General features: G+C 37.8%; 1 protein-coding gene across 1 annotated transcript in view; it reads right to left on the bottom strand.

Moving 5' to 3' along the window:
* Positions 1–836: 836 nt before the first annotated feature.
* Positions 837–14,356, bottom strand: part of LOC126355011 (islet cell autoantigen 1) — a 47,490-nt gene continuing 33,970 nt past the window's right edge. Inside the window, exons 8-10 of the mRNA XM_050005151.1 lie at positions 3,954–4,151; positions 3,713–3,825; positions 837–1,438 (exon numbers count right to left, since the gene is read on the bottom strand). Coding sequence (XP_049861108.1) covers positions 1,337–1,438; positions 3,713–3,825; positions 3,954–4,151 — 413 coding nt within the window. The 3' untranslated portion in view covers positions 837–1,336. The remainder of the gene's footprint in view (positions 1,439–3,712; positions 3,826–3,953; positions 4,152–14,356) is intronic.

The raw sequence follows: 14,356 nt of genomic DNA on the forward strand, positions 1-14,356 counted from the left end.
TTAATCTTCAGACATCTTATAACATGAAAACTGTAACACTGTATATGACATTAACTGCAAAACAAACCAGAGAAGTTCCATTCAGTGGAAATGAGAAACGATAAAAACTATGGATATGCAAAAATTAGTCACAATATATAACCATACAATGACATTTTACTGGATAGAAATACATCACTACAAATACAGAATTTCCAATTACTGGAACCTGATGTAGACAAATACAGAAGAGTATAGATTTACTTACCACAAGAAAGTTGCAACGTATTACCAAACACTAAATAAACATATAGATAAACAATGCTGGAAATCAAACAACTCAAATCTACGGTACCAGCAATCAACTCCTCCCCCCATCAATGATGCTGCTATCTTTGAAGTCTCTTATTCAACAGCAGCACACTCCAAAAACCATTACTTGTTTCCATACTGCACCTTGCAGCCAGTTACAAAACATTGTATCACATTTGGTCCTATTCTGTGATCTTAATTTTTTGTTGAAGACTAGTGGTACAAACTACACATCACTGCTCCACTGGTAATAGGAACACGGGGTCATAATGAATCTAGATATACAAGTAGTACACCAGAGGTACACAATAAAATAACTGCTTTTAAAGTGTGAATAAGCATAATATGGATTTTAACACTGCATTTGGCTTATGTATACACTTTAAAGAAAATCCTTGTACATGTTGAACACCGACTTATTACAATGAATTACAGTTTCCAAAAAAGTTAGTTAATTGGATATATAACTTCAGAGTGTATCGAGGAATCAAGAAGGTTTGGATTAGGATTTCACTCTCAGCTCTCATTATAATTAAAGACAGAAATACTGAACTTGTCACATATAATTTTATTATACTCAGTTGCACTGAAAAAAAAATCTTTGGGTAAAACATTCAACAAAAAAGTTCATCACGTTTACTGCCGATTTCCATTTCTCCATAGAAATATCCTCGACATGATAAATAAATCACAAGCATATTTATAACTATTTCAATTTCAATTATTTGAATTGCCATTGCGATTGGTGCTATAAAACTAAATTATTACTTAAATTTAACTCCACAACAGAGGTGGGAAGAGAAAAATTTTGGTTGGGCATTGACTAGGAGTCCAGAGACACTTTCAAGGGTGCTCTGTTAAAAATTCGTACTGCACAAAATAACAAGTACTGTAGAGATCTTTAGGTTTTCATAAAACATCAACAAAAAACATAAACACACATACAAAACCACTGAAATAGTATTAAAAATCATAATGGAATGTTTGGATTACTTCATAAAATAACAATAATAATAATAATGAGACACGACACTCTTGGACAGTCTTAACAGTTATGTTCTCCATCCGTATTCTTTGAACCAAGGGCATCTGGATCAGCAAGAGGATCCAGTTCAGCAAAGAGATTGAACCAAGCAGCTTTCTTGTCCTGAAAACATGTTTTGTCATGATTGTCATATTAATATGCTACCCTCTGGATAACTAAAGAGGAATTTGGAATAGCACAAAACAATATCATTTAAATTATGAATAATCATATGATTGAGGTCAGCATGACAAAAAAAGAGATGGTAAATCATAAAGAAAGGGAGTCCCATCAAAAATGTTCTAGTCATTAAGTATAACTCCTGAACAGATTTATCCATGTTTTTATCCTGTAGGCATTGCAACTTACATCTCTCTCTCTCTCTCTCTCTCTCTCTCTCTCTCTCTCTCTCTTTTACTCCTCACCCCTCCTTTGGTCTATCAGTCCCATCTGTCACATATAGGTGACACATAGGTCCATCTACTATACACACACATTCACGCATCCATTTACTGTTCAAACAAATATAATACCTTACATATTTTTGACTCTTCAGCAACAATAAAAATAATTACAAAAAATTTGCAGACCATATCACTCTTTAGTTGAGAAAAATAATGTAAAATTAGCTGGTATTCTACAATCTCAAGAATGGCTGTTACAGAGATAGTCACAAATTCTGTGAATCGTATTATGATTTGATGAAGAACCTATCCTTTATGCAACAGTCACACATACCATAACACAAACCGCTTTCAGGAAGGAGAGATTTGGCTGTGGGTTTACCAACAAAAAGCTGGAAATGGGCTACATATTTCTTGATGGACAATTAATATAATTCTTCAGTCTTCTTCTACATGGTCCACTCACATCTGTCAAAAGCCTGAGTAAATATCTTTTGCAGCACGAATATGCGGGAATGGTGTCAAATGAGGTTCTGGAAGATACCAATAGGAATGTGGAGCCACGACGACTCCAGTGGCGTGGCCAGCTGTGATAGGTTTCTCAGCTGAGGATCCACGGTGCAAACAGCAAGATCAATGTGACCACACAGATCTAGATTGGGCTTAAATCTGGGGGTGGTGGTGGTGGGGAGGGGGAGGTGTTTGAGTATGGTCAACTCATCCTGGATCCTGGGGTATTCTTCAAACCATGCACTTACACTGTGAGCTGTGTGCCATCTTCCACTGTCCTGCTGTCAGGTGCCACTGTGCCGAGGAAAACGAAACTGCATGTAATGTAAATTTGGACATAATCCCCAAGGGCAGATGTATACATGAGTTGACCCATTGTGCCTTCCTGAATAATGAGATCACCAGGGAATGACATGAATACATGCTCCCTCCTCCTGCCTGCCAGCAGAGCCACATGTACCAAAGAGCATCTATTTCGTGGAACATAAAATGTGATTCATCTGAAAAGGCCACCTACCATCACTAAGTGATGCGATACTGATGTGCAAATTCCAGCCTTTGTCACTGATCAACAGCAGCCAGCATGTGTGTGTGTGATCCAAACAGCAATCAACGTGGGTGCATCATCCAGATGTCTGTTGCAGAGACCAATACGCAGCAACATTACATGTGCAGTCATTGAGGAGACACTTTTGGTAGCCCCTTGGTTCACCTAAGCAGTCAGTTACTCAACAGTTGCACATTTATTCACCTGTACACATCTCCGCAGTCGTTGTTCGCCCCTATCATCAATGGCACATGTGTACCACAGTTGCCTCGACTCCAGTTTTCTATAGCACCATTCTGCCATGCTCAGTACACATTAACCACAGGCATAAGCGAACAGTTTACAAGCTTAGCCATTTAAGAAATGCTTCCATCCTTGACCTGAAATTCATGATCATGCCCTTCTTGATGCCAAATAAATCGTCCCATTTCCGCATTACACCAACAAATGCATGGTTTTCTGTGTCCACCGACACGTTACATCTATCCTATCCTGCTAGTGCTGCCACCTGCCACCAGTGTGTCATTACTGCACGTTGACTTCCAATACAGTCAGTGGTCACATTAATGTGATTAGACTGCATATATCAAAACTCCAAAATACAATCTGTAATAAGCCTCAGTATTCATTATAAAACTGATTTAAAAAATTCTGCCTATCTTTCATTAAAACTGACACCCACTCACCCACCCTACCCCCGACCTACCTACACCCCCCCCCCCACACACACACACATAAACCCCCCCCCCCCTCACACACACACACACACACACACACACACACACACACACACACACACACACACTTCTTTTTAAGATGTGTGCAATGTGAAGACAGTAGCATTACAGATATGCCTAACATAAAACATGTCAGAATTCTTTGTCTCCCATTTAATTCATTGTAAAAACTAATGAGAAAAATCTTTTTTATACTTGCCTTTTCCTTAACTCGGCTAGGGCCATGAACTGGGGAACTTACAGTTTTATTTTCTGTCACATTGCCCAGTGCCATATTTGGAGAATTGAGTGATGTATTTGAGGTAACTTCAGCTGAAAGAACACATCCACTATTTTCATATAGCTACAAAAACTATCTGAACAAACCACAACTTATAAAAACAAAACATTATGAATGTTACCTAACAATTAATATCTCTAACATTAATTGCATAATTTACCATTATCATTTGTAGTCTGAAGTGAAGCTAAGTGATCCAGCAAGAAAGATGTTGATGAATCCTCTTGTGGGTTGTCACCAAAAACTTCATCCCACTGGGAGCCGAAACTGCTCTGTCCATCACTTGCCCCAAAAATCTCATCAAGCAGTAAAATATCATCAGCACTGTTGGTCAACAAATCTGTACCTGGAGCATTTGCTGGAATGAATTTTGATGAATAAAAACATTTTAGAACTTTCTCCTTACATCTGATGGCCAATTTATACATTTATCACAGTAGAAAATTTCAGATTTGAGACTTAACACAGTAGACTCGATCTTATAAAATGAAAATACTCCTACCTACATCATTCACATTTTCATGAACAATTTTTTCGTTCTTATATAACAGACATTCTGGATGTTTTGAGAATGACTGACTTCTGCTCCGCACCCGTACTTCCAGAAAGATGCAACACTGTACAACTATTAAAGACATAAGAAAGCCCTACACTGTGCTGCAAGCAGTATTCGGTGTTTTCCGCCATGGAACTGAAATAAAGCATTATTGTGCAATTATTCTTTTAAAAATTGCTTTTGAGTGTCCATCAGTGTCTCCAGGTATTTCCCTTCAGATTTGAGTGTCCATCACCTTCCACTCTTTCCTTCTATGTAATCATTCCAACTAATTCAGAAAAACAAAAATTATCTTGGAAATGTTACTGATAGAAAGCCTTTTTCAAAAGATCTTGCATCAAATTACCATGTCAGAAAAGCTTTCCAGTCGGTTGATGCTAACTACGTAATCACAGAATTAACCAAAAGTAAAAAAAGGAAGCTCATACTTTAACATCACAAAGAGAGCAATAGAGATATGAGCAAATGCTTAGATCGGACAAGAGGAGGAATACTAACCATGGCATAGTTTTTTTGTGCCCAGCATCCACCTTGGAGTGATTGAAGGGGTGTTTAGACTATGTTTGCTATTCTGCTGTTCTTCAAATTTTAATCATTATGTCGAGACACTTAAATTGCATAATTAATTCCTTGCTTGTTTGCAAGTATCTTTTACAGACCTGGTACACATTAAAGCCAGCTGCTAGAGGAGTCAAAACAAAATGATGAAGCCTACTGATAAAGTTAAGTACTGTATAGTAATTTGTTCACTACACATGAAGGGGAACAATGCTAAAACAATCCATGCTGAGATGTGAAAGTGCACACAACAATGTATCATCATGTAGCACAGTGGTTAGGTGGAGCTCACATTTCCAGTATGGTCAACCAAGTCTGAATGATCAAGAAAGAAATGGCAGGTCATCTCTCTGCAAAGGATTGGCAGCACCAAGAGAAATGGAGGCCCAGGTATTTAAAGACCAACATATAACAATTGAGACAACAAGGAAAAAAAGAAAACCGATAAATAATTTCTTTTCGATATTTTGCACAATTTTTTAAATATGACAAAGGTCACTACCCACTGGGTTCCATGACTGCTGACAACCACTCATAGAGCACACTGAACTGAGGCAGTGGTGAAAAAGCTATAGCTGTGTCAAGCCAATTTAGCTGTCTAACCACGGACTTAATGTCAGGATGACACTACAAGCTTGAGACAAAGGAAAAAAACAAGCAGTGGAAACACGCAGATTCACAGGTATGCAAAAAGCGAAGACTCAATCATCATCACGAAGAAAGGTTCTGGGACTGGAATGGCTTCATCGAACGATGAATGTGTAGAAACGCCTAACACCATCATCAAGTTTCACGTCTCACCTGGATTAATCTAAAGTGACAGTTAAAACCTTGACTACTCATCGAATACCTATGCCACTGATGTTTACTGTTATCATCAGCATCACAAACTTTCCTCAGTTTAGTCACAATACAATTATTTTAACCTATTTTCGTTTTGCCCCTAAGTAGGAGACCACGTGTTTCTGATATACAAGCACAGTTTGGCATAAAATGTGTGCTCAGTGAATATAGTGAAGCATTTTATCTTTCTGGACTTTATTAACTGCTCTTGTTAAATGGTCGAAACAAGGCCCCGGGAGTAGACAACATTTCATTACAACTACTGACAGCCTTGGGAGAGCCAGTCCTGACAAAACTCTACCATCTGGTGAGCAAGATGTAGGAGACAGGCGAAATTCCCTCAGACTTCAAGAAGAATATAATAATTCCAATCCCAAAGATAGCTGGTGTTGACAGTTGTGAAAATTACCGAACTATCAGTTTAATAAGTCACAGCTACAAAATACTAACAAGAATTCTTTACAGATGAATGGAAAAACTGGGAGAAGCCGACGTCGGGGAAGATCAGTTTGGATTCCGTAGAAATGTTGGAACATGTGAGGCAATACTGACCCTAAGACCTATCTTAGAAGAAAGATTAAGGAAAGGCTAACCTATGTTTCTAGCATTTGTAGACTTAGAGAAAGCGTTTGAAAATGTTGACTGGAATACTCTCTTTCAAATTCTGAAGGTGGCAGGGGTTAAATACAGGGAGCGAAAGGCTATTTCCAATTTGTACAGAAACCAGATGGCAGTTATAAAGAGTCGAGGGACATGAAAGGGAAGCCGTGGTTGGAAAGGGAGTGAGACAGCCTCTTCCCCATGTTATTTAATCTGTATATTGAACAAGCAGTGAAGGAAACAAAAGAAAAATTCGGAGTAGGTATTACAATCCATGGAGAAGAAATAAAAACTTTGAGGTTTGCTGATGACATTGTAATTCTGTCAGAGACAGCAAAGGACTTGGAAGAGCAGTTGAACGGAATGGACAGTGTCTTCAAAGGAGGATATTAGATGAACATCAACAAAAGCAAAACAAGGATAATGGAATGTAGTCAAATTAAGTCGAGTGATGCTGAGGGAATTAGATTAGGAAATGAGACACTTAAAGTAGTAAATTGGGGAGCAAAATAACCAATGATGGTCGAAGTAGACAGGATATAAAATGTAGACTGGCAATGGCAAGGAAAGTGTTTCTGAAGAAGAGAAATTTGTTAACATCGAGTATAGATTTAAGTGTCAGGAAGTCGTTTCTGAAAGTATTTGTATGGAGTGTAGCCATGTATGGAAGTGAAACGTGGACAATAACTAGTTTGGACAAGAAGAGAATAGAAGCTTTCGAAATGTGGTGCTACAGAAGAATGCTGAAGATAAGGTGGATAGATCATGTAACTAATGAGGAGGTATTGAATAGGATTAGTGAGAAGAGAAGTTTGTGGCACAACTTGACTAGAAGAAGGGATCGGTTGGTAGGACATGTCCTGAGGCATCAAGGGATCACCAATTTAGTATTGGAGGGCAGAGTGGAGGGTAAAAATCGTAGAGGCAGACCAAGAGATGAATACACTAAGCAGATTCAGAAGGATGTAGGCTGCAGTAGATACTGGGAGATAAAGAAGCTTGCACAGGATAGAGTAGCATGGAGAGCTGCATCAAAACAGTCTTAGGACTGAAGACAACAACAACAACAACAACAACAACAACAACAAGTGGTATTGTCCATTCAAATCCAATATTATTGTGGCCATTTTAATTTTTTAAATCCAATTTCTTTTTTAAGATATTTCCAGCAGTCACCTATAGCTGCATTATCTCTCCGGCTATTACAAAATTATTTGCAAGCACAAAATCATGTTGATGGTCGTTATACATCATTCTTCAATCAAAACAGTGAAGACTAAACATTTTCTTGTTATATATCTAAACTTGTCCCAAACAGCAGTGTCACTGAAAATGGATAAAGGCAAGACACACCAATGGGTACAAGCATTATGGAATGCCCTTGCACCCCAATCAACATCACAACCAGTCTAGTAGCACATGGCTTTTCATAAGAACCACATCCCTCACCACAGTCATTGGCTCATTGAATAAAGGAAGGCATGCCAATTCACTCTTGCTTGTAACACTGTCACAGGCTTATTCTATGTGGAGCAGTATGACTCCCCTGATAACAATTTATGCAACATACCAACTGCAGTTTCTGGCACGCATTAGTGATATTGTGATGGTGCACATGACAAAGTTACCTTGTGTTACAAGATTGTTTTCATGCACTATCTGAACACAGCACCAATACCTTGAAATGAGGAATTTAGTGCATTACTATTTTTTGAAATGTGGTCAGGCATTTATTATGTTATTTCAACTGTACACAATCATCAAAAGAGTCTTATGCTATACAGAACTTTTCATATATAACTAGCTAATCATTGTTTAGTCTGTAAAAAAAAAAAATTATTAACCTAAGACAGTTCTCCAGCTGCTAGTAGTAGAAGTAGTAGTAGTAGTAGTAGTAGTAGTAGCAGCAGCAGCAGCAGTACTGACCACAATTAATCCACAATTCCTTGAAACAGAGATTGGATGGGATTGAGAGGGTAAAAAAATTCAAACACCTTGGTGAAGCAATACAAGAGAATGAACTGGAGAAAGCTGCTGTGGGGGACCAGATCTCAAAAATAGAGAGAGAGCTTACAGATTAACTAAAAAAATTTACAATAAAAATGCATCTCTTGGAATTCCAAAATAAAGCAATGCAACGCTGTGGTAAAAACAGAAAGCCTGTATGCCAGTGAATGCCTGTCAATGAATTACAAGTTGTAAAAGCTGGAGATGCTAGAAAGAAGAATATTACAGAAAATCATGGGTTCAGCCCAGGTTGAAACTGGCTGAAAACATCCGAGTAACAATGAAATCTACAAAAAGGTGACAAAAAACTTCAAGACCATGAAAAAGAGGACTAAACCAGATTAACCCAAAGGATATACGAGTACCTGTGGAGAAAGAAGACAACAATGACATGGATTAAGAACACTCATAAAACCTGGAAAGGTTCAACATTCGGGAAGTTCAGATGTTAAATAGGGATACATTTCAAATTTGGAAGGATTTCAAGTTGAAAGAATTAAGAAGATTGAAAGAGCCTGGACGGATGAACAGAAGCAACAGCACAGCGTCCATATGAAGGAATACTGAAGAAAGAGGAAACTTCAGACAAAGAAGAAATGAAGTTGTAGCATGATCCTAAGTGGTCAATTCACTAATAAAAATAATAATAAAAGAAATGGTGATCAACTCTGTCATTTGCTCCTCAGCTTAGTCCCTGAGCAAAGCATCATAAGACAGGAGCATACAAGAATAAAGTTTTGAAATTCATCCAATTACATTTGTACAAGAACAACAACATTAGAAACAGACCCCTTTCCAAATGCAGATGATCTGTTAGTCTACAACTCCTAGTATTGCAGCAGCCCAAAAACAGAATACATTTTTTAAGAAAAGTGCAGAATGAGGTTTCCTGAAGATTTTATTTCCAAATCACGAAAACTGAATCAAAAGTATAGCTAAGGAAGTCAAATATCAAAAACCAGCAACTGTGTACCAATACTGTGCACCTCTAAACATACAAACCTACCAGCCCCACCATTAAACTACAATCCATCTATATAATGGAAACATTAATTCTGAACTAGGACATGGATACAAGAAATACTTAGGAACAAGATATAAAAACAGATATATCATATGAACACCACTCACAACTAAAATTGCAAGCTCATGATGGCAGCATGTAAAAAAAGTCAAATTGTCAGGCGTCGCAATGCAAACGATTAGCATTTCAGTACAATGATACAAAGGAGATAGGAGTAATGCCATCTACATTGTGCATATGAAGAAAGATTTTGAAGTGGGTTTCTCATCCAAAAATCATATTTTCATATTGTTTGTGTGTGAGGAGATTGTGTTATGCCTTGTGTAAGAAGAAGAAGAAGAAGAAGGAACATGTATCAGCATTTGTTGGACTTCAACAGTGGCAGGATTTTGGCCCATCAAGGAAGTGCTTTATTGTTCTGTGATACTGCTGCTCCTGTTCACTGTGATACGACTGGCACACCAACATGGAATCAACAGGCTCAGGAGGACCACACTCAACGCTAAGCATCTCTCCGGCCCAGTGCAACTATGCGTCCAACAAGATAGGTACATTTTTCACTCCGCTGTCCAGAACTGTTCACTTCTTAAGACCTACATACCTCCTAAGCAGTTTAAATTAAACAAAGAAACACAGAAAACCGAGTGCAAGACACATATCTCAATATCTCAACCTATTAACTTTTGTAGGCAGTGCTGTAATAAGTGAACTATCCAAGCACAATGTAACACCTATAGGTGGCAAAATTTATTAAATGTGATTAACTTTGATCAGTTAAACTGCCGGTACAATATTCTCAAAAGGCAGTCACATTAACAGTTAAAATTAGAATGGAGAAAAGTCATTAACTACTGAACCATTTCACTAGTGGCACGATTTTCCAAAATTTCTAAGAAGGTGATGTTTTCTAGGATAGTATCCCAACTGAGCAAAAATAATATACGCTGTATATTACAGTCTGGATTTCAGAAGAGATGTTCAGTTGAAATGCCACTTACACGTTCACCAAATTTTACAAGCATTAAATAACAAAATATAATCTGCTGGTATTTTCTGTGACCTGTCGAGGGCATTTGACTGTATGATGCGCAATGTCTTCCTGAATAAGGAGAAGTTTTGTGGAATTGATGGTGTTGCCAATCAATAAATGTCATGTAAAAAAAATAAAAAATAAAAAAAATAAAAATAAAAAAAAGAAAGTTGCACTCAATAATTCAAACATGTAGGTATGGGAGACTCTTCTGTCTAGGGAGAAATCACTTATGGCATTCCACAAGGCACAATCTTGGGTCCTCTATAGTTTCTCACGTAAGCAAATGACCTTTCATCTAATATACATCAAGGAGAATTAGTTCTTTTTGCAGATGATGCTTGTATTGTAATCAATCCAAACATACATACAATAACAGAGGAATTTTTGTGCAATTTTCTTGAAAGTAGTATTTTTTACAAATGTACTTTCTCTTTGTTTCAGAAATATGTAACATAGAGGAGATCGGGGCAAAAGTAACAGGGTATGAAAGTGACATCCCTCCCCTACATTCGCATGTAGCTCCAAAAATCACGTAATTCAAACACTGTAATCCCTTCATGTTTCTAACTGCCTACCAATTGTTGGGCAGTATTGGAGAGTCTCTGTTGAGTGTGGAGCAGTAAAATGTTTTTTCAGTGTCCCATGTAAGTTTCCTCAATTTTCTTAGTTTTGTGATAACAGTGGCATTACACTGTAAACGTAAGTCTACTGTAAAAATTTAACTATGTGAACTTTCAGTTTTATGCCACCTTTATCAACTTTTCATTACTTGTAAAGACTGTGTCTAAAATATCAATTAAACAGAAAAGTGTGGTCGGAGACAAAAGAAATATTACTGCTGGGGACGAAAGTAACAGTGTTTCTTTCGTCCCCGTTACTGAAAAAGTATTATTAGCTGCAGGTCTCCCCCCCGCAATAGCGAACAGTAAATTAGGCATGATATTGTTAGGAGTATCAGTGTCTTGCTGAACAAACTCATTATTACTGAACAGACTCATTATTTACTTAGTTATTTTGTTACAGGGAATAATGCCACAAACACGGGTTAGGATGACTACAAAAGGACTAACACTTACCACTGTATATCAAACTGCGGCAGATGATGTTCCAAATTATAATGTACGTATTAGAGCAGCAGCAAAGAAACTCAGTGTATGCCATGTGCATTGCATCGGTACATTAAAAAGAAAGAGAAACATATGAGTGATAGCAGCACACCAATGCCTCGTGTTGGATATAGAAGTGTAAAACAAGTGTTCTCTGATGAACTAGAAAAAATTATAACTGAATATGTGATTAAAGTGTCGGGGATATTATACAGACTTTGCCCTAAGGATATCCGTAAATTAGCAGCAACAAACAACATACCAATTCCATCAACTTGGGTGGACAATCAAACTGCTGGTCCAGACTGTTTTCAGCATTCATGAAAAGGAATCTCCAGTTGTCTATTCAGTACCCTCAGCCCACAAGTCTTGCTTGAGCAACAAGATATAATCCAACAAATGTGAATGCCTTTTTCAACAATGTGGCTATCGTTATGGAGAGATATAAATTCGAGCTTATGGACATCTGGAATATGGATGAGACAGGTGTCACCACTGTTCATAAATCAAACAGGATTGTTGCTAAACAGGGAATAAAGTAGGTAGGAGCTATCATGTAGGGTGAAAGAGGCTCTCTTGTCAATGTTGCTATCGCCATCAATGCTCAGGGAAAAGGTACACTACCTCTCTTTGTACTCCCTCACTTGAGGTATCATGACCATTTTATTCAAGACGGTCCTATTGCTTGCTTCGGAGCAGGAAATGCGAGTGGCTGGATGCAAGAGGAAGAATATTTGTTATTCTTGCACCATTTCATAAAATTTGCTAAACCAACTGCTGAGCACAAATGTTTACTGCTTCTCGACAATCACGAATCTTATATATCCATCAGAAGCCTGAATTATCGCAAAAGCAAGGGGTTGTTATGCTGTCATTCCCACCGCACTGTACACACATGATGCAGCCTCTAGACCATTCAGTTTACGGTCCATTTAAAAAGAAGGTGAATGCTTTTGCTGACAACTGGATCAAGAATCATCCAGAAAGACCATGTCAATTTACGAAATCCCTTCAATTGTAAGGGAAGCACTTCCACTTGCTATAACTCCCAAAAACACCGCAGCAGGGTTTCACTGCACAGACATAGTACCATTTAATAGGAATGTGTTCAGTGAAATCGATTTTGCACCATCTTCTGTCACTGATCACCCAGCACAAGCTTCCAACTATGGAAAGCAAACTATGTCCTTAGCAGAATCATTAGTGATTTCTAGTTACCAAGCTGAAGCTGGGAGGACATCTAATCCTGATCCAGTAGCAATATGCGAGAAAACACTTTCAAATGTCACAGCCTGTAATGCAGGACCCAGTGGTGTTCATCTATTACCAAAAGCAGGTCCAAGGCAAGAAACAAGAAAATGAAGAAAAAGGTGAAAGTCTGCAGTTTTGACTGACACTCCAGAGAAACTGGCTATAGAAGAAGAGCTAAAGGTCCGTCCCCAGGCAAAAAAGCGGAAAAGAAGGTAAATTTAAAAAGCAGTCGCCAAGAGTGCAAAAGCAGAAAAAAACCTGAAGAATCATTATCGGAAGACAATGATAGCTACTGGCTTGTATGTATTGAGCCTTTCCGACACAGTCAACCCAAAGAGAAGTGGATTCAGTGTTGGGGATGTAAGGGTTGGTCTCATGTTGCTTGTACCAAAAGAGAAGGGGGGGGGGGGGGGGGTGTTATTTACGTGTTCCACAATTTAGAATCTGAATAGGACTAAGATATGCATTACTTTTCTCTTTTATTGACTCACTGAATATTTACTCATAAAGCCCGAGTTCGTTCAGTGCTATTAATTGCTATTTCAATTAATATAATAATTGTAAATGAATGAGAATTTAAATTTATTGATGTTTAATTAATGTTTTGTAATGGTATTGCACTTTAAGTTATTGTATGCGTCCTTTAGGTAATATAATGTGGCTTAACTTATTATGTTACTTTTGTAACCTACCTGTGATACTATTGTCCCCAGTAACGGGGACAGAAGTAACAGGTACACTGATGCCTTACAATTAGTTTTACAAATACCAAATATATGTAATTTGTAGAAATTAAATTCATTTGTGTTAGGAAAGCTTCAGAGAACACACACATTAGTTCCTTATGTTCCAAAAGTTTACAGGGAGGTAATTAAAAAATGCAATATGTTACTTTTGCCCCGGTCTCCCCTACTCAATTTTGCACTGCAGAGAAGTGTACAGCATGGTGAGGAAATGATAACTGGGATAAAAACTTTAGATTTTCATATTGATGAAAATACGGAACACCTGAAGCAACTTGGCTCAGATACATTTGCACTTCACATCATTGCAAATCTTCTGGAGCTCACCCACGATCATCTTGTAGACATCTGTTTGAGGAACTAGGCATTCTGACAACTGCTTCACACTATCTTTATTCCCTTTTGCAGTTGTTTAATTAACCCACTACAGTTCAAATGCAACAAGTATGTACATAACTATCATATCTGGAAAAAAAAATTATATTCATTATTTCGCATTCACATTGTCTTTAGCAAAAAATAGGGTGTACAAAGCTAGCCCCAAACTTTTGATCACTTCTTCTTCTTCTTCTTCTTCTTCTTCTTCTTTAGTATATCTGTCTTACAAGAGGTTTCAACTGGAGATTCTCCATCGTCTCCTGTTCTCTGCATCTTCCTTCATCTGTCTGCAACTTCGTCCTCTTCTATAAGATGTCCATCATCCAAATCTCTTTTACCTCTTCCTCTTGTTCTTTCCATTTTTCCTCTCTTTAATTCTTTTGGCAGAAATTCCTATGCAGTGCATGTCTCAGCCATGATTTTTTCCTCTTTTGGATCACTTGCAATAATCTTTGTTCTTCCCC

Source organism: Schistocerca gregaria, chromosome 3 (assembly GCF_023897955.1).
Source record: "Schistocerca gregaria isolate iqSchGreg1 chromosome 3, iqSchGreg1.2, whole genome shotgun sequence".
Taxonomy (NCBI): domain Eukaryota; kingdom Metazoa; phylum Arthropoda; class Insecta; order Orthoptera; family Acrididae; genus Schistocerca; species Schistocerca gregaria.